At 52.3% G+C, this 23,322-nt stretch overlaps 1 protein-coding gene across 2 annotated transcripts in view; it reads left to right on the forward strand.

Moving 5' to 3' along the window:
• Positions 1 to 2,425: 2,425 nt before the first annotated feature.
• The window catches only part of LOC121448069 (ski oncogene), a 68,847-nt gene continuing 47,950 nt past the window's right edge, over positions 2,426 to 23,322 (forward strand). For both annotated transcript variants that reach the window (XM_041651703.1, XM_041651704.1), the window contains exon 1: positions 2,426 to 3,649. In XM_041651703.1, the coding sequence (XP_041507637.1) occupies positions 2,681 to 3,649 (969 nt within the window). In that variant the 5' untranslated portion in view covers positions 2,426 to 2,680. The remainder of the gene's footprint in view (positions 3,650 to 23,322) is intronic.

Raw genomic sequence — 23,322 nt, forward strand, 5'->3', positions numbered from 1 at the left:
CTTGCCAATCTCTTACAGTTGTCTTACGTATTGACAGAGGAGATAAAAGTGGGAATTCTCCATTACGAAAGAAGTCAGAAGAGTGAACTTTGAGCCTGGATTATGCTAAGAAGGAAGGCCGATCCCCTGGGTACTGTGGGCAAGCACAGGGAACTCAGGAATGGACTTGTGTCTCTACGTAGGGAACTACCTAGTTTTCAGACAGGGAACCCTGCACTTTGAATAGCAAGCCCTGCCTTGGGGTGGGTAGGGGCAGCCCCAGGACAGGTCCTGTGTCTAGGAGTGTTGTTTTGTTCTGGTCTTATCCACCAGGTAAAATACAGGTCACAAGCTGAAGGCAACCCAGGCTGCCCTGTGTGGGGCCCTTCTCATTTTCACCCATCAGGAAAGACCTGTGCCTGGCGGGCCAGTTTGAGGTCCGGGTCTTTGGGGGGCAAGTTCCCACTTCTTGACTTACACTGTCTTTAAGGCTCTGGTTTTGAATTCTTGTGCCAGGCCTTTGTTGTATGTTACCTACTCTGGGTGTCACCCTGCAAGACTGTCCTACATCCAGTACATGAAAGGGCAGGCAGTGGCAGCCATAACCTGGATACATGATGTATGGATGGGCATTTGGTTCCCAGTCCTGGAGACTGAAGGGTAAGGGTCACATCAGCTGCCAGCCTGAGAATCACAGAGATCTGTTGTCCAAGCTACCGGCTAATGGGTGACTCAAGAAGAGACAATAGCTGCTAGGCACAGCTTCTTCAAGGCAGGACTGTGTCCCAAAGTCCCCACCTCACAGAACAGGATCCAGTAGACAGGAGCTGCTGGTGGCTGGGTCGGCAAGTTCACGGGGTGGTCGATGCTGTGTGGAAAGACGCAGGAACTTTCCATAGCTGTGTGTCCTCTGCATCTTGGCATCCCTCGGTCATGCTGTGAGGTTCTGCAATTCTAGCTGTGTGGGGTTTGGGTGTGGAGCTCTGTTTATCAGGTGGCATCATTACTACACACGGAAACCCAGATGTCGGGCAGTTCTGCACCAGAGACCTTGAATGGTTCTTTGTGACATACCGGTTGTGTGGGCACCTAGATTTTTTTTTTTTTGTGGTATCTTTTTATCATAAGGGCAGCCTGGCGTGAGTATTATGTGGTGTCCTTATGCAGGAACCTGGAATACGTGTTATAGTACTTTATCCATACAGTCGTGTGCAGACCCTCAGTGCTTTGAGATGATGCTGTAATCAGACTCTAAAGTTTTGTGGCATCCTTGTCATGAGGGCATCTGGGGTTTGTTTTGTGGTGTCCTTGTTAGGAGTGCATCTCCGGGGTGTCTGTAGAGCACGACGTCCAACTGTATGGGGAGTGGAGGTTATTTCGCAGTATCTCCGTAGAATGAGGACCCCGGGACCTAAGGCAGCAGCGGCGCAGATCTACTGCAGACCGCCACTCAGCTGGCCTGCGGTTGTGGCAGGGGCCTTGTGGGTTTCGGGGCCCCAAGACCGTGGTGGCAGCAGGACCGGAGACTTCCCAGCCGCGCAGGAAGCGGCCTCGGCCGGAAGGGGGGCCCCAGGCGCCTCCGCTGTGGCCGCCTCTAGCGGCCTTCACAAGGCGGGGCCGAGCGGGACCGAGTAGCGCCGAGCGAGGCCGAGTGGGGCCGAATGGGGCCGAGCGCGGCCGAGTTCCGGCCCGGGGGACCCGAGCGGAGCCGAGCTGGGCCGAGTGAGGGCCGGGAGTAGCCGAGCGCCACCGAGCCCGGGAGGGGGAGCGCGCGTTCTTGGAAGAGCCGGCCCGGAGCTGGTCACATTCCTGGCCCGCACTTCGGCTGAGGCGGACGCACAGCAACAAACAACGCGGGAGGCGGGGCCGGCGCGGGCGGGGCGGGGCGGTACGGGGCGGGGCGGCGCGCGGCGGCGTGAGCTCAGCTCCCGGTGCTCAGTCCGAGCCGGAGCGAGCCGCCCGAAAGATGTGCGCCGAGCGCGCCGAGCCCCGCGCCGCCGCCGCGCTCTGAGGCCGCGGGCCAGAGGCGCCTCCGCCGCCCCGGGAGCCGCGCGCGCGGGCCGGCGGGCGGCCGGGAGCCGGCGGGCGGCCGCGCGGGCGGGCAGGCGGCCAGGGGCCGGCGGCGGGCGCGACGCGGTCGGCCAGCACCGCCGGGACGAGCCGAGCGGGCGCCGCGCGGTGGGAGGAGCGGGGCAGCGGCGGCGCGCCGCGCGAGGACGGCCCGGCGGGCCCCGCGCCCGCGCCCCCGCTCCTCCCGGGCCCCTCGGCCTCGGCTGCCGCGGCGATTCGCGCCTCGCGGCGCCGGCACCTGCCCGCGCGCCCCCCGCGAGCCCCGGGCCCGCGAGCGTTGGCGTTGGCGTTGGCGGCGCGCGCCGGGGCATGCCCCGCGCCTAGAGCCCGGGGGGCGCGCGGGGGGCGCGCGGGGGGCCCGGGCGGCGGCGGGCGCGGCGCAGGGCGCGTGGATGTGGCGCCGGGCCCGGGTGGCGGCGGGCTCCAGCGGCGGGACCCCTTCGCCCCGCCCGCCTTTGCCTTCGCGCCCCCGGGCGAGGCCGAGGCCGGGGCCGTAATCGGCCGTGAGCCGGCGACGGGGGGCGGTCGGGGCCGCGGTCGCGGTCGGCGGCGGGGTGCGCGGGGCGGCGGCGGAGGCCGTGGGGGCCCGGGCGCACGGGAGCGGGAGCGGCCCGGGGAGCCCGATCGCACCATGGAAGCGGCGGCGGCCGGCCGGGGCGGCTTCCAGCCGCACCCGGGGCTGCAGAAGACGTTGGAGCAGTTCCACCTGAGCTCCATGAGCTCGCTGGGCGGCCCGGCCGCTTTCTCGGCGCGCTGGGCGCAGGAGGCCTACAAGAAGGAGAGCGCCAAGGAGGCGGGCGCGGCCACAGTGCCGGCGCCGGTGCCCACTGCCGCGGAGCCACCGCCCGTGCTGCACCTGCCTGCCATCCAGCCGCCGCCGCCCGTATTGCCCGGGCCCTTCTTCATGCCGTCGGATCGCTCCACCGAGCGCTGTGAGACCGTGCTGGAAGGGGAGACCATCTCTTGTTTCGTAGTGGGAGGCGAGAAGCGTCTGTGCCTGCCGCAGATCCTCAACTCGGTGCTGCGCGACTTCTCACTGCAGCAGATCAACTCGGTGTGCGATGAGCTGCACATCTACTGCTCGCGCTGCACCGCCGACCAGCTGGAGATCCTCAAAGTCATGGGCATCCTGCCCTTCTCCGCGCCCTCGTGCGGGCTCATCACCAAGACGGACGCCGAGCGCCTGTGCAATGCGCTGCTCTACGGCGGCGCCTACCCGCCTCCTTGCAAGAAGGAGCTGGCGGCCAGCCTGGCGCTGGGCCTGGAGCTCAGCGAGCGCAGCGTCCGCGTGTACCACGAGTGCTTCGGCAAATGCAAGGGGCTGCTGGTGCCCGAGCTGTACAGCAGTCCTAGCGCCGCCTGCATCCAGTGCCTCGACTGCCGCCTCATGTACCCGCCGCACAAGTTCGTGGTACACTCGCACAAGGCCCTGGAGAACCGGACCTGCCACTGGGGTTTCGACTCAGCCAACTGGCGGGCCTACATCCTGCTGAGCCAGGACTACACAGGCAAGGAGGAGCAGGCCCGCCTTGGCCGCTGCCTGGACGACGTGAAGGAGAAGTTCGACTATGCCAACAAGTACAAGCGGAGGGTGCCCCGGGTAAGTGTCCCCAGGGCTTGGGGTTAGCAAACCATGCCCAAGGAGGGGAGGGGAGTCCTCCTGGGTTGGGCACTCTGGGTTCTAAAGGTTGGGGCTCCTGGTTCGACTTTATCTGGCCTTGGGTTTTGATTTTAGGAAATTAGGGGCCTTGTCAGTCTCCTGTGGGTAAGGCCATAAGGCCGCCTTCGTGCTGTCTGAGCACTGTACTCATGAAGAGTGAGTGGGAAAGCCCTCTCAGGGCTCAAAACCCCTGTCCCCGTAGGCTGAGCTCAGGAGGTCTGAGAAAGAGGCTACCACAAGCTCTGCGAGGTTAGACTGTCTGGACCCAGGCTGTGACTTTTCTGTCCCAAATCTCCGTGGGACCTCGGCAGAGGTGTCCAGATGAGAATGAAGTTTGTCCCCTTCCTTATGACAGGGATGTCGTCTCGTGGTCCCCAGTTGACTAGCCTTGTATGTTTACTGGCTTTCTTGTCTTTAAATGACGGGGCACAGACACTAAAACGAAGTTAGCTAGTTGTCTTGGCAGAGACTTGGCACTTGTAGCCCTTTGAATCCCATTTGTGCACCTGAAGGGCACTTGGCCTGGTCAGCGGCGGTAGTCGCTGATGGTCTGCAGTATATTTGGACTCACCCATTTCCTTCTGTTGCTTTTGTACTTGGTGTGGAGGTTCTGTCAGCCCAGGCTGTGTTGTACGTGAGTCAAGAGGCTTTGTGGGAATCTTCTCCGGCATTTTCTGGGCCACTTAGTACCTAAACCGTTCGCTGGGGTCCACAGGAAGTTTCTTTGCATATGCATCCTAAGTATCTGTAACTTTTAAATATCCATGCTTATTAAATTGCACACAACAGAATGCTGCATTGGCTCAGCTATTCTTGGGAGACCTAATTAATTCAGCTATTGCATCAAACTTTTTTTTTTTCCTTCTAAATCTGTGAATAGATGCTGCAGCCCGGTTTTCTCTGGGCGCCCCTCCAGCAGAATGTCAGAGTTGTGGGGGGAAGGGGCTCTGAAGAAGGACCGTTGCCTCGTTCTTCAGGGGCTGCAGAGAGTGTGCATATGCTGCGTATTTTATGGCACTTCTGCCCCAGCCAGGACAATGCATCCTTGGGGGAGGCTGCAGGCAGGTCTTTTCAAGTGGACTTGTCAGTAGGCAAGCTGATGGCTGATGTGGGTCCTGCCAATGGATGCCTATCTGTCGGAATGTCTGCACCCTTGTCAGCCAATGTGGCCTGAGGTAGTCATGTGTGTGGTGACCGGTGAACTTTCTGGGACCGCAGTAGAGATGTGGGAATGGCGAGACTGCGCCTCTGGGAAGCTTTCACACCTCTTATCTTGAGTAGGCAAGGAATTGTGTCTGAGTTGGGCGTGTCTGTGTTTGTCTGCTCCGGGTCATGCGTGTTTGTGGTCTTTCTGTCTAGGTTTAGTGGACTGGCATGGTCCCTTTGCCCCAGCCACTGCTGAATGGGATACACTCCTGCCTCCTCTGCTCACAAGCCTGGTGGTTCTGGGTATGAGGGTCTTTGGGCTCAGAGGAGATGGCTCAGATGCCCGTGCCAGCACCGAGGGGTTAGCACACAGAACAGCGTGCTGAACCATAGTCATGTGCTTGGGTCATTTCCGCCGTGGTTTGTAACTGCCCTTCCCTTGCTAGCCACCCTGGCAGTACTTTGATGCCTCATTTACTGAGTGAAGAGAAATTTCAAAAGTGATTTGTGTCTCCAGCTCCACTCAGGCAGTGGTGGCATCAGTGTGGGGTTCCTATATGTCGGCCAGCTCCTGAGTGCTTCCATGGTGAGGAACTGGTAGACTGTTTTCCTCTTTGTGGGGTGCTCCCTGCTCAGACTCTATGAGTCTATAGTTGGGGTTTGGGCTGGACTGTGCTCCTCCAGTCCGCATTGGGCCGCCATGTATGTACCTGCGTGAACCACAGGTAACACCCAGGAAGGGACATCAGTCTGGGAAGTCTTAGCTTGTCCTAAGAGGAGTGGCCTGGGTTATGACTCCCTTACTCCCGTCACAGCGTGTTTTAATATTTCTGTTCTACTGAGGAGGGCACAAGGAGCAGAGAATGTGCTGTCTCTTGGGCTGAGGGTGAGCGGAATGCTCTGTGGGAGGGTGGAGGTCAGTGGTCCTCCTGAGTTCCTGATGCTCTGATGACATTTGGCTGCTTTGCTCTATGGCAGCCTGACTGAGGTGGCTTCTGTGTGGCTGAGGTAGGGTCTGCTTGGTCAGGTAGAATTGGCCTGGTTGAGGTGGACTTATGGTTTCTGTGGTCAGCTGAGTGTGTGTGGGAGTAGGGAACTTTGAGCTTGGAGCCTGAAACTTTGCTGCAGGCCACTGTACCCCCCTTGGCAAAGGTTGGTGGGCGTCTGCTGCAGTGTCTTCCTAATGCCATGGGGAAATGGGAAATCCCACTTCTCTCTTGTGACTGTCAGGCCCAGCTTTCTCCTGGTAAAGCTTTGAAGATGTAGGCTGCCTGGATGCTCAGTGAGCCTGTTGTTCCCAGGGGCCCCCTTGACTGCTTTCCCCAGCAGACCCATAGGGAGCCAGTTCTGCTGTGGACCCTCATGGAGTTGGTCTTACATTCCCATCCTCACTGGCTGTGTGAGCTTGGGCAAATGCTTAGCCCCTCTGTGCCTCATTTTCCTCATGTCATTTGAGACTAACACTTTGTTGAACCTGTCTCAGACTCACATTTCTTGGGTCAGCACAGACGAATGGGATCTGTAAAGCTTGCCCTCCCGTCTTGCAGCTGCCTGGACAGTTTTCTCTTGGACTTCAGTCTATGAGCATAAAGAGAAACATGGACAATGACATTTTGAGCTGCCACTTTGTGTGCTTTGTGGGATGTGGCTGCTGGTCCATAGGAAGGGTGGAAACCAGGCTGGCCACGGGCTGCGGTGACTCCTGGCCATAGCAAGTGGGCTTTGGTGTGGAGGAGCTTGGGTTATCTTAGGTTATTGCATCTCTGTCCTCTTTTGAGCCTGGGTTCTCAGGACGTTCTGTCAGCTGATAGGGTCACTTTATGTGGACAGTATGACTGAGGTCATGTTTCTAAACTGGACACCTAGCCGGGTGGTCAGCTTTAGGGAACACTGAATACTGGGTGTTTTGGGACATGGTAACAGCTTTTGGGTGCAGGGCTGGGTTCAGGAGTCCTTTCTGTGGGTTATGGTTTGCTCTTTTGGTCTTCTTGGGATAAGGGTCTTGCCTTCTGAGTGATGGAATCACACTTGTGCACCACCATGGTCAACTGTGGTTTGTCCTTATGAGAAGATTGATATAGGAGAGGACGGTGTCAATATGTTAGGACCCTGTCTCTCGAACACCTGCAGGTCTGGGTGTTCTTTTCTTCTGTCCACTGGCATCGTTGTGAAGAATGTCCCCTAGAATCATGTCCTGTGTTGGACTTTCTTAGAGTTACCATTGATTATTCCCCTCCAGACACTTGCACCAAAAAGGTGGGGTTCCAGGTCCTGAGGTCAGGGCCTGGTCCAGGAGGGGCCTCCCTGGGATGGCTGCCCAGGTGGTGGGTCCAGTCCAAGGCTAGTGGGTCTTCATAGGGTGGGACAACAGCTTGAGGGTGGGCTCTGGGTGCTACACACACCATAGCCAGCTGTGGGTGGCGGTGGGAATGATTATTGGTGTTCATCCCCCTCTGAGAGGGTCAAGTTCTCTTCTGTGGCCTGTCAGCCTATCTGTCCATCTGTCCTGCTACCTTCTGGGGCTCCTCTGGGAGCCATCTGGGTCCCTCACCATCTGGAGGAAGCAGGGTCATTGAGTAGCCCTCACCCCTGTCCTTGGCTGCCCACTGGAGGCCCTGGGTCATCAAGAAGCTTCCAAGAGTAAGGTCATTGACTCTCAGCGTTTCTCAACCTCCCCTGTAGTTGGTTTGTGTAATGTCTGTCTGAAGTGTCTAAGGGCAGACAGGATGTAGAGGGTGAGGAAGTCTGGGCCAAGTGTGAACCCAGCCCTGCCCTGGAGCTGGGTGGGGGCCCCCCTGGGCCAGGTCCAAGTTGCTGTCTTTGCAGCCCCAGCAGGGAGGCTGCGGTTCAGGGGCTGCCCTGCCCCTGCTGTCTGGCAGGAGGTGAGATGGCCATGGCTGGGGCTGGACTCTGTGCAATAGTGTCTCTTTCTAAGGATTGCGAAAGTTGAGGGAAGGTTTCTACTTTGGAAGAATTATGCAAGTTTCAACTGAAATGTTTTTTAAAAGTTTCTTTGTTTTGAATCAAAACACAGGCTAGATTACTTCTGTGAGCTCTAGTAGAGCTGAACAGAGGGGAGCCCTTGCTCTTTTCAAACTCCTGTCTGCCATGAAAGGGAAAGGTTTGGGAACTGGATGCTATTTAGATGGGGGCTTGGGATCATTGGCTGGGGGGTGCTCTGCTTTTGGTGCCCTGTGTAGTCCAAGGAGGAGCAGGTGTTGGTCGTTATCCTTTGTACCACTGACAGCACCTTGTGGGTCCTATCACGCTTACTTGCCTATGCCACTCCAGCAAGGCTGTCTCCCACCTTCTCTTGTGACCCAGTGGGCCTTTCTGGACCAAGTATTGTGTGTCAATGATCTTGCTGCCTGTCGAGGTACTTTGAGGTTATCCTGGGTCAACCCATGTCACCAGGGGCCGAGTGTAGTGAATGGTTGTTCATAGAGCTGCTCTCCGCAGATGAGGCCCTGTCCCCAAGCTTTTGTGTTGCTGCCTAGAGAACCCTGGGTTCTAGATGCACTGCTGCCAGTTTACTCTTGCCTCCTGAAACAGAGGACCAGTGTTTGGATGGATTTTAGGTGGGACTAGAGAAAGAGTGATGTGAGGGCCGGAGCCTGTGGCCTTCAGGGAACATGTGCACGCTGCACAGTGACATTACCAAGTGTCCTGTGAGTAGAGTTGGCTAAGCTTGTCTGAGCATTCTGAGTCACTGACCTGTTTGTGTGGAAACAGATAAAGGGATCTTGGCAAGAGCCCAGAGTCACCGAGATCTGTCTTGGTGTTTGGCATTTGTACTGTCTCTGATTTTACTTTTTTGACTGAGAGGATGCCAGGACTTCAGTAACCATGAGGATGAGGTGTAGCACCATCCCCACCTGGTCTCTGTGTGCACTGTGGGAGCTATCTGCTCTCTGTGGTGGTATGGTGTACTCTGTTGTCCACTTCTGGGAATGAGTGGGGGCTGATCACAGCTGGGTCTCTGGGCAGTGGGAGTGGAGGAATGAGTCAGTGGAAGCAAGCAGTCACTGCTGGCAGGGCTTCGAACCCAGACCTCCAGTGGCTGTGGAAGGGTGGGGAAGGAAGGCTGGATGTGTCCTTGGTGCCGGTTTTCGCCTGTCTGTCTCACCGTGTGCTCTGAAGAAGACTGTTCCTCACATGTGATTCGGGAGATACCTGGACCCTGCTTCCAGCTGGAGTGCTTGGAAAGTCCTGGAATGTTTCCCTTGGCTGGGGCTGTGAGGGCTGATGTCCTCCCAGCCCTCTGCAGGCCGACTGTGGCTTCCTCTGGAACGTCCGCTGGTCACTGTGAAAGAAGCAGCTCTTGTTGGGAACAGCTTCCTGTAGCTCCCACCCTGGCAGGCATGGGTGGTGGGAGCTGGCTTTATGCCAGGACCTGGTGGAGGTGATGGTGTACTATGAAGGCCTGTGGACCAGCAGGTGGAACTGACCTCTGAGGTCTTCCTGACTTCCTGAGTTTGTGTGAAGTGACAAGTGTTAGGAAGGACAGGCCGCCCTATGTGAGATGACAGCAGCTGGGGGACAGCAAAGCTCCCCGGAGTGGCCTTACCAGTTTAGCTGAGGAGTTGTGGCTGTCATGTGGCTCCGCCCTGATGCTCTTGCATGTGATTCTGTGGTCCCTGTACACTGTGTGCTGATGGTCTCCTTTGGTAGCAGCTTATTCTGGTGCTGTGAGGAAAACCATTGTCAGCTGCAGGTTGTCTGTCCACAAGTGAGTCTGTGAGCAACTGGAGTAGAAGTAGCTGCTGCCGCCTTCGCAGACTTCTCAGCCTGTACTGGGCGTTGCTGGTCTAACTGGGAAGGCCAGGCAGAGTGGACGGCTCCCGGCAGAGTCCATTGCTTCTGTGCTGAAAGTAACATGGGAATATTTTGACTATGGAATGTGGCGCTTGTAGACAGAAGTTCTTAGTGCCTATTTTCATTTTATTTCTATTTTTTTTGTGTGCATGGTATGTATATACATGTGTTGACATGCCTCTGTGTGTGTGTGTGTGTGTGTGTGTGTGTGTGTGTGTGTAAGCCTGAGGTTGATATTGGCTGTCCTTTTCTATTCTTCCTTGCCTTATTTTGAGATTCAGTTTCTCCGAACCTCTGATTTGCTGTTTTGGCTGGACTAGCTGGCCAACAAGCCCCAGAATTCAGTGCTGGGGTTACAGACGCATACTGCTAGTGTGGGTGCTGAGATCCTGCACTCGGGTCTCATGCTTGAGCACCGAGCCTAGCCTTCTCCCTGGGTCTTGCTGTCTGTTTTTAGAGATGAGGCTGATGAAGTCCCTCATGCCTTGCTGGGGTGCCCTTCCTTGAGGTGTAGGTAAGCTGGCCAGGCCTCCAGGAAGTTTGTGAATGTCCTCAGCCCTAAAAGGTACGTGACCTGCAGGAGTTAGGGCACTTAAAGAGACCAGTGTGCTTACCCAGCAGTCCCGTTGCCCCACGTGTGTTGGCATAAAGGACTTGTGTGTGCCAATTGCTGTGCCAGGGCCAGTGTGATGGTCCCTTCTGGTGCAGTCTGAGGTAGGTATGTCTGGGTTCTCTTTGTAGAAGTTGTGGGTAGACAGTGCAAAGTTTTCTTGGAGAACCCTCTCCCCTTTCAGATCGTTTAGTAAACCAGTGCCATGCACACTCCAGTGAAATACAGGAGGAGGCTGACCTGAAAGGGGAGGGAGAACAGAGCAGTTCATTTAATTTTGTGCTGTCCTTCTATGGCTCCTGTGCCCCTCATCATGGCTGTGGAGAGGCCCTTGCCACTGGCCTGTAGTCTCTGGTACCTTGTGGGTCTGTAGATGACCAGGTGGCATTGGACCTGTGTCTAGAATGTGCTGTTAAACCCTGCCGCCCTGAAGAATCGGCAGCTCTGGACCTCTCACCAACCACAGCCAGTCCTGGCTTCAGCACCGCACCCTTGTGTGCTCCAGCTTTGTTCAGGCTGCTGGGGCAGGGCGCTCTCCTTTCTCTGTCACCTCCATTCCTGGCTCCTGAAAGTAGCAGCCTGCTGTTTTGAGTACAAGCATTGGGGCATCTTTCTCTGGAAGTGAAGAGAGCCCTGAATTGTCAAGAGAGGGACTTGTTTTTGGGGGGAGAGGGGAGGACAGGCTCCTGCTCTATAGTCCAGCGGGTTCTTGCTTTGGTCTTTTGAATTGAGATTACAGGGCGTACCACCACCTTGACTGATGTACTTGTTTTTGTTTTTTTTTTTGTTTTTTTGTTTTTTTTGGTTTTTCGAGACAGGGTTTCTCTGTAGCTTTGGTGCCAATCCCAGAACTAGCTCTTGTAGACCAGGCTGGCCTCGAACTCCCAGAGATCCGCCTGCCTCTGCCTCCCGAGTGCTGGGATTAAAGGCGTGCGCCACCACTGCCCGGCTGGTGTACTTGTTTGTTGAAGGTGAATGCAAGGCAAAGACTTTGACCTCTAGTTCTAGCAGGAGGTGGAGCAGGCTGGCAGGTGGGGGCCAGCTGGGCCACACCGTAAGAACCAGTGCATAGACTAAGGGTTTACTTGGCCCTGGTCCTACAGAAACCAAGTGAGGTGCACATTGGAACTTGTGCTGTCCCTGGGCTGTTGCCACAGGGCAGCTGCAGGAAGTCCTCCCCTACTGGACCTTGCTGGGGCTGTCCTGTGTTCTGGGGTGTGTTGCTTGGGAACCTACCCTGGCTTGTTTGGCTCTTTTGGGGTAAGGCCGTAGTGGGAGATGCCTAGATCCCCATAGCTGGTATAATGTTCTGAGATCTCAGCTGTGCCTTTTCTGGGTGCTTGTGGAGATGGTCCCTGTCATACTGCTGGGGCTGCCACCTGGTGTTTGATGGTGTTGGCTGTCTTTTCTCTGCTTCACCTGCTGCCTCCTGCTTCCTGGTGTTACAATGGTGTTGCCCAAACCATTAAAAGAATTATACTCCCAAGTTGAATGATATGCAAATGTAGTCAATTAAGCGAGGGGATTTTAATTAGCAGTTTAAGTTCATGTGTGAAGTGCCTTGCCTTAATTACTTGACAGTTTTGTTGTAAATTTGCTAAGTTTTTTTTTGCAGAACTATCAAAACTGTGATTTTTTTTTTTTAACATCCTTCTATGCAATAAGTGTCGCCCAGCTTTCCTGACCCTAGTGGGTTTTTCTCAATTTATAAAGCTCTTTAAACTGTGAAAACAAGGTGGACCTTATGGGTTGCCTCTGCACAGCTCAGTCAAGTTAGTTAGGTCACATTCTTTGTTTTCCTGGCACAGGCTGGCAGGGTGACTCCCTGGGTTTTCCTGGTGGATAGCAGGAAGAAACCTCCTTTGCTTGGGTCTGGTGCTAATAGAGCACATGTATTCTACCCAGGGAGAGCTGGATCCCTGGAATGAGGGTCAGGAAGATTAGACTGGGATAGCAAGGGGCCAGTGTCCTGTTAGGAGAGCTTTGTGATGCATGCAGTTGGCTATCCCTAGACATTGTTCTCAGAGTCTGGGGTTTACAGTCCATTTAGGAGAGGTGAAGAGAACTATTTTTTGATGTTCTTTGCTTGGCTACCTGAAAGCCTTCTTTCAGGTCTTTGCCTTGATTCTCCTGAGCTAGAGTGGTTTTTATGACACTGGAGTTCAGACAGCCTGCCCATGTCTAGGCTCTGTCTACCAGGTCCTCTTTTCAGCCACTGGTTCTGAATCCCTCCTACCTATTCTACCAGGATGTTTTAGTGTGTAATGGGTAGTTATAAATGATTCTTTTGGCTGAATTTAGAATTTGCTTTAATTTACCTGTTGTTGTTATTAAAATCATCTCTGTTATAAAGAAAGAATGTTTCCTTATCTAATTCATTCATTATTTATGGTTTTTCAAGACAAAATTTTTCCTTTTTTTTTTTTGTTTCTTTGTTTTTCGAGGCAGGGTTTCTCTGTGAAATAGCCCTAGCTGTCCTGGAACTAGCTCTGTAGACTAGACTGGCCTTGAATTCACCAAGATCCACCTGTCCCTGTCTCCAAGTGCTGAGATGAAAGGCGTGCACAGCCACCACCTGGTTCCTCTCTGGTTTATAATGCCCCTCAGATTTAATTCTAGTCTCATGATAACTGATGGTGCAGGTGTGTTCTGAGTAACATAGTGTTAGGTGATTTTGTTACTGGGTGGACATTGCGAAGTGTGCTTACATAGATCTAAGTGGTGTGACTGACCACATACTTGGGCTCTGTCATAGCCCAGTGTGCCAAAGCTAGATGTGTGCAAGGGTGTATTTGTACCTGTGTAGGCAGTCAGTGAGTGATGGGTAAGTCTGCATGCACCAGAATGTGTCTAAGCATACAAAAGGTGGGAGCTGAATGTGGTGGCCTAGGCCTCTAATCTCAGCACTTGGGAAACAGAGGCATGAGGATGGCAAGTTTGAGGCCAGTTTGGGCTGCATAGTAAGACCCTGTCTCAAAGGAAGAATGAAGAGAAAGAAAATACAAGGTGGTAGGAACTGTTGAGCTCCACCATCATCTTGTGGGACCAACTTTGTGCGTGTGGCCTGTTATTAAAGCCTTGCCTTGAGATACAGGACTGCTCCTGCCTGGGCTTGGTCTATTTTCTCATTTAAATATTTAATTTGGATTGTGTTTTGGGATTTTGGGTCATTTAACAGACTCTAAAGGGAGAAAGTGATCTTTTCCTCTGTAGGCTGAGGATGGTGGGCCAGGACTCAGCAGGTTGTCCTGCAAATGAACCACCACTGTCCACAGGTTCTGCTCTGTTCTGGGTATCCTAGCCTTCTGGCTAGGGTGTGTCTGGGATACTTTCCAAAAGCAAATGTCAGTGATGAGGAGGAGCTGGAGAAGGGAATACCTGGCTCCTGCACCTGAGACTAGGCTGTGCTGCCACTGGTGAAGAGAGACCTGCAGAACTGGGCAGGGCTCTTGGTGGACTTAAGGTGAGAGTGTCTTTAACTCAAAGAGATTGTCTGGTACGGGAAGAAAAGTGGGTGTTATATATAAGTAAAGTTCTTTTTCTTCATTAGCAAGATGATAGACCATTATAGGAATGTAGCAAGGACATATTAAGGGCACCGTGTGTTTATTGTTGGGCATCTGGCCACTGTGCTCCATGCTGCAAACCATGTTAGTGTGTGTCAGGAAGAACTGCAACATCCTGTCCTGTATACTCAGAGGTTGAGGACATCAGGTGAAGGGTGGGGAGTCCGCATGTTCTGGGTCCTGTTCCCTCCACTGGGGCCTCTCCCTTCAGCCTCCACGCTTGAGTTGAAGCCCTGCACAGCTCTACCTGGAGCAGTTGTGTAGCTGTGCACTGTGTTGGCTGTACCTGGACCTGCAGTACATCGTGTGCTCTGGATGGCTGTGGCAGCTTCAGCTCCTAAAGTGTTGGAGATTCTGAAAGCAGGGCCTTGCTGGATTCCTCCCTCCCCTGTGCACTGCAGTGGGACCCACATGGATACTTGCTTCTCACTGATTATGAGCCTCTCACCGAGCCATTTCACTTCTAGGCCTGCCCCAGATTTACCTGCCGTTTACGCCCATGCTACGTCAGAACTACCCAACTGCATTCTGTGTTCCTGTTTCAAAGCCCAAGCACCATCAGCGTGAGAACAGGGACACAGCAGCGCCACACAGCAATGGTACTGAGTCTAGCACTGAGACAAGAATTCCCCCAGAGCAGCATCGCTGACTCTGGAGGGCCCAACCCCGTCCCCTCACAAGATGGAGATGGGAAGTACCGGGGATGCTGTTTTCTTCCTAGTTTGGGGATTGAACGTGACGCGTCCATCACTGATCACACTGCATTCTTGACAGTGCGCAGCATTGGTGATATTACATGGCTCCGTGTTGAAACTTCTGCAGTGTATAGAAAACAAAGCCTAGAGCATCATGGGAAAGGTGCTTGCTGCTAAACCCGAAGGCCTGAATTTGATTCCTGGCCTTGAACCTGCCGTGAAGCTGTGACTGTTCCCTTCCTGAGCCTCCTGGCTCAGTGCTGTGGTTATAGGTGTGTGCTGCCATGCTTGGCATCCTCCCGCTTCCCCAAGACAGGTTTTCCTGTCTGCCTAGAGCAGTGTGCCGGAAGCGCCATTTTACCCATTAGTAGGTCTACAGTTCTGGGCGTTAAATGTGTTACCATGCTCAGCTGTCACCACAATCTCCCGGTTGTCTTCAGCCCTACCCGAGAGTCTGTCCCGTGTGAATGCTGTCTTCAGCCCTCACGCTCCACTGTCCCTCAGAGTCTGGCTCTGTCAGCTCTGCCTCTAGGAACCTCAGCCAAGGTAGCACTTTCTCTGAGCACAGTGTCTTCAAGGTTAATCCATATGAATCAACCACCCTACCTTCCTTTCTTTCCTTTCTCTGAGTTAGTATCTGGCTGTGGCCCTCCTGTATTGGTCTTCCTAGTTTGGTCTTCCCTTCCCTCCCCTCTCCTCTCTTCCCCCCTCTTTCTGTTTTTTTTTTCCCCTGAACATCCCCTCATCTCATTGTATAGCATCTCCTTTATCCGTTCATCTACCTGTGGACCCTTGGGTTGCTTCCACCTTCTCCTGTTGTGAATGGTGCTGTGACCAGGGCTGCACAGTATTTGTGAGTCCCCTCTTTAGCATTCTCAGGCCGCCTGGGGTCTACTAGAAGTGAGGCTGCTCCATGACTGTAGTTGCGTTGTTTTATTCTCTATTCCCAGTACGTACCATTGTATTTTCTGTGAATCTTTCTTAATATTTGTGAGTGTTCTTTATGTGTGTATACTGTGCATGCTGTGAGTACGTATGTGCCATGTCATGCATGTGGAGGTCACAGGACAACATTCAAGAGTCGTTTCTCTCTGCCACCATGTGGGTTTTAGGATGGAATACTCAGGCTTGCCAGCAAGGACCTTTACCCCTGAGCATTTCATAAACTGATTTCTCTCGGTTTTGGTATCAGCCACCTTCATGGGTGTAAGGTGGCACTTCTTGGTGGCTTGTTCTGTGCTTCTGTGGTGTTTTGTGATGTTCAGCACTTTGCCGTGTGTGCATTTTGACTGAGGTGCCCCCCCCCCCCCCAGGGTTTCTTGTAGCCCTGGCTGTCCTGGAACTCATTCTTTAGATCAGGCTGGCCTTGAAGTTCAGAGATCCGCCTGCCTCTGCTGGGATTAAAGGTGTGTGTCACTACTGCCTGATTTATTATTGTTTTTATGAATATTACTTTCTGTGGTGTGTGTGTGTGTGTGTGTGCGCGCACGCGTGTCACATATAAGTGCTCATGGAGACCAGAAGATGGTGTTGGATTGTATCCTCTGGAGCTAGAGTATGTGCCGCCTGATGTGGGTACTGGGAGATGAGTGCCTCTCCTCAGTACAGACTCTCCATCACTTAGACAACCCTCACGTGTTCTGTTTTGTTCAGTTTTAGTTTTTACCTATTTTGTATTAATTGCTTATATTTTGCCTACTGGCATGGACCATGGTTTGTTTGTCTTGTGGCCAACAAGGAGCCATAGTTGTTCTTTGTGTATGAGCAGATAGGGTCATCTCTGAGCTGGATCCTTCTGTGTTATGGAGATTTCTGTACCTGTGATGGATGTGACTACCACTTCCCTGCCTGGGGTTGGCAAGGATCATGGAAAGGATTCCTGCTGGATGTGAAGCCAGCAGCCCATCCTGTGACAGGCTGGGAACATGGCCTTGAGTAAGAAACAGTGAGAAGTCTGGAGGAAGCTGCTCTGTGGAACACATCTGTGTGCTCGACCTGTGGCTGCGGGAGGGAATGTGTAGTAGTAGCTGTTGTGTGCACATGTGTGTGTGTGCCTGCTTTTACTGCCATGTATCTGAAGGGCTCAGGAACTGGATGGCAGCCACTTCAGTTTGGGAGAAGAGGGCTGGAGGAGGCTTCAGGTTTTAGGGCTGTGTCTTGCTGCATCTGGAGCAAGTTCTTACCACAGTTCTGCATTCCTTCTTGGTAGGGACCACCATTGGTTCAACCTCCTGCTTTCTAGAAAATGGGAAAGGAATACAGGGCCTCCCCTCTGGGTCAGGACACATTCCCTCACCTTCCTGTTCACTGGAGGGAGCATCTCTCTGTCCAGTTTGGCTTTAGGAAGAAACTGGCCAGAGCCTGCCCCTCCCTACTAAGTCTCTTGCCTCCGGGCACCATTTCCTGAGTCTCAGTACACTTTTTTACCTTCACCAGGGTTGCTTCATTATGGCCTCTTCTTGGGCTATGCTGGACTGCTTTGGTATTATTGGCTCTAGGGAGCCTGTGAATGACAGGAGCCTATGAGTGTTAGGTGAGTCTACTGTTGGGCTCCAGCACCTCACAGTGTGGAGAGTCTGTGTGTGCTGTGAGCGTGGTAGTTTATGTGCATACCCCATGTAGAACCCCTTTGTTTCTCCCTGGAGCCTGATAGCCTGGCTCTCTGTCTTTCCATACAGCACTGTGTCCAGAACCTGGGAGTATCTTCTAAGGCTTGGCTCCTATCCTAGGCTTGTTCTGCAGCCAGGTGAACTGCCATTCCCAGCATTGGTTTGTGACTGTCTCTCTCGGCCTGGCAGCCTGGCCGAGGCGATGGGAAACTTTTGTCAGGTTTGATCATAATTGTTTAATGTCAGTGAAGGAGGCTTAGGAGAACAGGCCAGGATGATTCTTGAAAACAGGGCCCTTGACTTTTGTTTTGCAAATAATGTTAAGGACCCCTGCTAGCCGTGGGGGTGGTGGTCTAGTGGGATCCGAAGCAAACCTTGTAACTAGAGTAGGGGACTGGTAGCCTGTGACAGCCACAGGAAAGGTGGCTCTTTGTTTGGCTTTTTAAAGAAAGGGAGAGTTGCCTCCGATTGGCCAATGGTGAGTGAAAGTCACCTCTTGCCTTTGTGGGATGAGGTTTCCACCCCCTGCTCTCCTGTGCGTAGCAGCTCAGCAGCATTTTGTGCTTCCGGCCAAGCGTTGGTTTTTTGGATCTTAGAGACAGATCTGTTCAGTTAGGGATGTGAGATCCTAAGTCATAACTAGGCTTGGTTCTCAGTGATCCGGGGTCATGACATTTCTGTGCAGAGGAGTTTGAACAAACACCTAGACAGTGTTGTGCGGCATCTTGAAGGCTTAGTTCTTTGGCCCTCTTTTGGGAGAGCCAGCTAACAGTCTGAGAAGCCACAGTGGTCACCCACACCCAGCCCGGGACACTTCATCAGTTATGGACGCCGGCAGGCACAGCGACACGTGTGGAGTCCGCCTGTCCGTGGGCGCCTGTGCTGTGGTTCTTGGGATTACCAGGGCGCTCCTACTGTTTGTTTAAGGCAGAGAGGCCTTTTGTTAGGTGCATCTTATTGGGATCTTTGTGCTACTTGGGCTGTTCCTGTCCTTGCTGCTCTAGGGGTCACAGATGGAAGATGTGACCAGGTGAGTATAGTGAAGCTGGCTGCTGCTCCTGCCAAAGGGACTCACTTCTCCGAGTTCACAAGTTACCTGCACGGTTTCAGAGCAGGGCCTGTTGAGGCATTTCCAGATTAGCTGTTGAGACAGTGGTTGGGAGATGACCTCACAGTGAATGATACTTGCTTGATCTTCTTGGTGGAATTCTCTAGAAAAGGGTTTTCCAGAGAGCAAGCTGGCAGTGTGGACAGCCCCTTAGAGATGTCTGCTTCTATCCTGCTGCCCTGGGGCTGAGAGCTTGGGAGAGAGAGGAGCCAGTGGGAAGGCTCCTTGCCAAGCTCTCAAGTGGATTGTAGAGTCCCCTTCCTGCCCACTGTCTGTGCAGGTTACAGAGCGCTGTGCATTCACCCATCCCTGACTTTAGCTGGGGTTTGCTATAGTGGAGGAAATTTGGGATTTTTGTAGTTGGACGTTGTTCTATTTTGGATCCCTTGCTTCTGCCTGTTTCAAAGAAGCTGCTGAATATGGCTGACGGGATGTGGCTCGTGAATGACGGGCACCCATCGTGCCAGGGCCTTCTGTGGTCCTGACATTCCTGCAGCCGGTGCTGTTGTGTGTGCTGCCTCTGACCTGTTAGTGAGCATGCCTGTCTTTGGTTTAAGAGTGTTTGTTTTGAAGAATCTTCACATTGTTAGGAGAGCCACGTGGGAACCTCTTTGTGTGTCAGGATCAGCTTTTGCCTGTTTCCCCTAATGTAGTGGCGTCAGCCCTGCTACTGCTGCGACCCTTTAACACAGTTCCTCGTGATGTGCCCTCAACTATAAAATTATTTTTGTTGCTACTTCATAACTGTGATTTTGCTACAGTTATAAATTGCAATGTAAATATTTTTGAAGATAGAGGTTTGCCAAAGGGGTCGCGACCCATAGGTTAAGAACCTCTGCCCTACAGGATCATTTTATAGTTTCTTTGAAAAACAGGGAAGGCTTTATTGTGTAGACCAGATTGGCCTTGAGCTCAAACTCATAGAAACCTGCTTGTCTTTGCCTCCTGAACAATGGGATTTAAAGGTGTGTGCTTTTAATGGTGATTCTCCCCCCCCCCCCCTTTTCTTTTTTAGTTTTTTAGTGTTTTGGTGATAGTGGTGAGGGTGTTCAGGCAGGGGTGTCCTTTCTCCAATGGAAGGGCACATGACTGAGTAGGAAGCTGCCCACTGCTTCCCTCCCTCAGCCCCCACACTTCTGAGCCTTGCTGAGCTAGGTATTCAGGAACTTGATGGCACTGGTGTTTTGGGTGTTTGTGCTCTGCTCTGGGAGCGTTTCCCATCTGTGGTTACTAAGTAACTAAGGAGAAGACTTTTGGCTCCCTGTGAACTTTGTTCCTTGTGATCCTGCCTGGCCCAGTCATGCTCCCTGCTGGGCAGAGCACTCCATCTTCCTGTTACCCTGTCACAGTCATTTTGCTGTCTGTATTGTCTGTCTCTTGTCCCCCATTATTTTTGTTGATAGTCTTTAGAGAACTGGCACCTCCTCCCCCAATGCTCGAGGTACTGTCTTGGCCCATGCTATGCCACTTGCTTACTTCTAATTGGGTGACTCAACCCCACTGTTCTCCCAGTAAAGCCCATGCTGTCACCATTGGAGCTGCCATCTGAAAGGTTGCTGTACCCTGGTATTAAGTCTCCCTGCCAGTGTAATAAATCAGATCAGGTTGAGTTAATAAGTCCAGGTTTATTCTGAGCAAAGCATTCCCAGGTGGTCCCAGGGGAGAAGAGAAACCACAAAGGGAAGCCACCAGGAGGGGGCTTAAATGCCCTCTAGGGATGGAGCTGCTGATGGCGGGCTTTCTCAGGGGCAGGGTCTGGGATGGGAGGAGAGGGGCTGGGTGGAGCTTTCCAACACCTGGCATTAGTGGTGAAGCCCAGTTACCTGATACGTTTACAAGGCTCTATCACTAAGTTTTGGTTGAACAAGTGACTGCTTCCAGCAAAATCTTCTGCTTAATATCTGCTCTGTACGTGATTGTTGGCTTTCTAGTCTCCTTGTTGGTAAGAACCACGGGCTCTCTCTTTTCTGTACTTCCTCCTGTTCCTTGGCTCTGTCATACCTGATACTGTCTCTGGAAGCTGTCCCTCCCGTTATGCCGGTTGGAATTTCACTCTCCCTGGCAGTGGCTGTGCCCAGACATGCATATGGGACTCCTCCTCTGTGCTGTGCTTTTTGCACACCTTACAGGGTGCCCTGGGGTCTTGAGGAAGGTGGGTGTGAATGGTAGTGAGTGGACATGAGAAGGGAAAGAAGGTCAAATGCTTAGGTGCTGAGGATTTCAAAACTCCTTTTCAGATTTTATTTTAAATTAAAATGTAAGTGATTGTATCTCTGTATATATGCACATTAATGCCAGGTGACCAAGGAAGCCAGAAGAGGTGTTCGATCCCCTAGAGTTGGAGTTGCAGGTGTTTGTAAGCCAACTAATGTGGGTGATAGGAACTGAAATCCGGTCCTTTTCCTACTGAGCCATTTCTCCAGCCAATGATGACCACGGATAACTACCCACTCTTCTATCAACTTCGCTATGCAGGGCAGTTCCCTTTAGTTTTTAAAATAAAATTGATTTCACTTTGTGCTGTCAAGATGGCTCATCAGGAAAAGGTTGCTCACTTATCTCCAACATCAATGCTGCAGAGGGTGGAAGGCTACTGTGCAGAGAGCATACAGCCTGACTGGATGGATCTGCACAGAGTATGTTCCAGCTTGCATTCTTCCTGTTGCTGGTGGTAGATAGGCAGGAGTTTTGGAGACCTCAGCCCAGCTTTTTACTGGAGCAAGCAGCCCTGTGGCTCCAGAAACCCCCACACTCTGCAGGCCAAGGGTCTCCCTGGGTGCTTACTCGGCTGCTTCTGCTCTTAGCTGACTAAAGCTCATGGCCGACAGCTGGTCCTGGGTGTCTGCCCAGTGCTGCTCCACCTCTGGGGCAGAGTGAAATTGGCAGGGTGGTTGGAGCTGAGTTAGAGTCTTCTCCATTTCCACCATGATCACAGTCTTGACTAGGTCATTTGGGAGTTTGCTGGTAGAATAGCAAGGCCTTTAGAATTGTCTGTGTGCCTGGCTGTGACTCCTTTGCTGTGTACCTGAGTCCTGGAGCCAGGGTGAACTCTAGATTTAAGAATGCTGTAGATAGGCCGGGCGGTGGTGGCGCACGCCTTTAATCCCAGCACTCGGGAGGCAGAGGCAGGCGGATCTCTGGGAGTTCGAGACCAGCCTGGTCTACAAGAGCTAGTTCCAGGACAGGCTCCAAAACCACAGAGAAACCCTGTCTCGAAAAACCCAAAAAAAAAAAAAAAAGAATGCTGTAGATAGGAACCAGAGTGGTCCAGATAGGAAATGAGCCAAAACTTCAGTGTCGCAAACTAGGAAATGATGTCAAGACTGGCATTAAAAGTAAAGGAGAGGGGCTGGAGAGATGGCTCAGTGGCTAAGAGCACTGGCTGCTCTTCCAGAGGTCCTGAGTTCAATTCCCAGCAACCACATGGTGGCTCGCAACCATCTGTAATGAGATCTGGTGCCCTCTTCTGGCGTGCGGGCATACATGGAGGAAGAATGTTGTATACATAATAAATAAATCTTAAAAAAAAAAAAGTAAAGGAGAGAATTGTCAAGATGCCACCAAGTCTTCATCATCATCATCAAAACAGATTCATCAAAGCTTGGTGTTTAGTGACATCAGATGTAGATGATTTTTTTGGGGGGGTGGCCAGTTTATAAATAACGACTAGGGGACTTATTAATTATGAAAAGCTTGGCCTTAGACTTCTCCCTCTAGCTCTTGTAACTAAATTAACCTGTTTCTATTAATATCTGTGTTTTACCATGTGGCTTTGTACTTTCATTCTGTATGTTCAACTCCCTCCGTGTCTTATTGGCATCTCTCTGTGCATTCAATCCCCCCCCCATCCCATCCCGCCTATACCTCCTGCCTAGCTATTGGCAGTTCAGCTTTTTATCACACCAGACACAGCACTGTGTCTTCACTCAGTGTACAAACACCCCACAGCAGTCATGTGGGGCAAGCGTTGAGTAGTAGAAATTTTAGAAACAGCTGAGCCCCAGAGGTCAGCAAGCATCACCCAGGCAGGCTGTGAGACCAGCTAGGGCTACATAGTGAGACCGTGTCAAAAGGAAGGAAGTGGTAAGGATAGATCAATCTGCTGTGGCCAAGTAGAATTAGACAAAGAGGGGTCCTGAATGTCATCACCTGACCATTGACACTCAGGATCTAGGGCATGTAAGAATCCTTGACTAATAGTCATGGTAATGACTAATGACTATTGGTAATGGTAAAATCTATACTTGGTACAACCAACTCAAAAGCAGTAACTGACATAAGAGGAATATCTAAGGAAGGGGCTAGTATAGACAGAAGTTTCTATCCTGCCCAGTCCTGCAGCTGTTCAGTCCCAAAGAAACACACAGACACTTGTATTAATTATAAATTGTTCAACCTATTAGCTCAGGCTTATTATTAACTAGCTCTTTTTCTTTTGTTTTGATTTTTGTTTTTTTCGAGACAGGGTTTCTCTGCAGCTTTTGGAGCCTGTCCTGGCACTAGCTCTTGTAGACCAGGCTGTTGTAGGTTGAGCGGAGGGATGCTTAACCCCCGAAATAACCACACAGAAATTGTATTAATTAAATTACTGCCTGGCCCATTAGCTCTAGCCTCTTATTGGCTAACTCTCACAACATGATTAACCCATTTCTATTAAATCTGTGTATCACCACATGTCTGTGGCTTACTGGCAAGATTCTAACCTGCGTCTGTCTCAGGCCGGAGATTCATGGCTTCCGCCACACTGCCTTCTTCCTCTCAGAATTGTGTTCTGTCTTCCCCACCTACCTGAGTTCTGCCCTATCACTAGGCTGGCCTCCAACTCACAGAGAGCCTGCCTCTGCCTCCTGAGTGCTGGGATTAAAAGTGTGCCCTACCACCGCCCGGCATTATTATTAACTAGCTCTTACAACTTAAATTAACCCATAATTCTTAATCTATGTTTAGTCATGTGACTTGGTACCTTTTCTCTGTGAGGCAGTCTCGTCTTGCCTCCTGCATTTGACTGGTGGCTGCCTTTCCTCTTCCCAGAATTTTCCTAGTCTGGTTGCCCTCCCTATACTT

This window comes from Microtus oregoni, unplaced genomic scaffold (assembly GCF_018167655.1).
Source record: "Microtus oregoni isolate MIOR12 unplaced genomic scaffold, Mior012 000005F_ref0000423, whole genome shotgun sequence".
Classification (NCBI taxonomy): domain Eukaryota; kingdom Metazoa; phylum Chordata; class Mammalia; order Rodentia; family Cricetidae; genus Microtus; species Microtus oregoni.